The 827-nt window shown below is 42.8% G+C and overlaps 1 protein-coding gene across 1 annotated transcript in view; it reads right to left on the bottom strand.

Annotated features, from left to right (window-relative positions):
- Positions 1–827, bottom strand: part of LOC104740239 (pentatricopeptide repeat-containing protein At1g15480, mitochondrial-like) — a 10,728-nt gene that overhangs the window by 1,752 nt on the left and 8,149 nt on the right. The window contains exon 5 of the mRNA XM_010460784.2: positions 279–821. Within this exon, the coding sequence (XP_010459086.1) occupies positions 279–821 (543 nt within the window). The remainder of the gene's footprint in view (positions 1–278; positions 822–827) is intronic.

The raw sequence follows: 827 nt of genomic DNA, 5'->3' as shown, positions 1-827 counted from the left end.
TCCCCAGCTTCCACATAGAGCTTAATCACTGCATCCCATGTTAAGGCCCCAATATTGCACCCACTGTCTGACATCTGCTTAACAAGATCCTTACCCTTTGAGACCATCTTGTGATCAACGTAAACCTTCAAGAGGACGGAGTAAAAATTAGAAGAAACTCTATGGCCCATCTTCAATATCTTCTCAAAAACCGCCTCCGCTTCTTTGACTTTATCGATCTTTCCAAAAGCCAAAATCGCAGCAAGGGACTCCTGGTAACGGGGTTTCTCTTCACAGATCTTCCAAATTCTGGCCACCTCATCCGCCCTCTGGAGAGAGCCATAGACGGAAAGCAAATCCTTGCACACATAACGATTTTCCTCCAAGCTTTCACCTTCCATCTCTTTCAGCATTTTCTCAGCCTTGTCTTTAAGCCCAGCTGATGCATAGTTTCTTGCAATGATAGATTGTGCACGAAGGTCAAGCTCAACACCTTCACTTTTCATTGTCTCCACAATTTGTTCCATACCAGTTATGTTATTTGCGGTATCAATAAGGATTTTGTATGTGTTAAGACTCGGCTTCAGATTTTCCTTTTCCATCAGCAATATAACATCGGCTATTTTCTTCTTGTTGACCCTCTTGTAAAGAATAAGCATCTGATCACAAGCAAATGTTGACAGAGGGAATCCCAAGTCCTTCATTTTGCTGAAAACTTCTTCTGCTTTCTTCACATTGCTTGTCGCTGCATAATTTGCCAGGAGGGTACGGTAGACCAATTCCTCTCTAAAAGATTCCGGGATTCTTTTGATATAGACTTCTCCCTTGTACAGGCCACGTACCTTGGA

This window comes from Camelina sativa, chromosome 14, assembly GCF_000633955.1.
Source record: "Camelina sativa cultivar DH55 chromosome 14, Cs, whole genome shotgun sequence".
Classification (NCBI taxonomy): domain Eukaryota; kingdom Viridiplantae; phylum Streptophyta; class Magnoliopsida; order Brassicales; family Brassicaceae; genus Camelina; species Camelina sativa.
The sequence above is the reverse complement of the archived record's forward strand: the minus strand, read 5'-3'. Positions and strand labels throughout refer to the sequence as shown.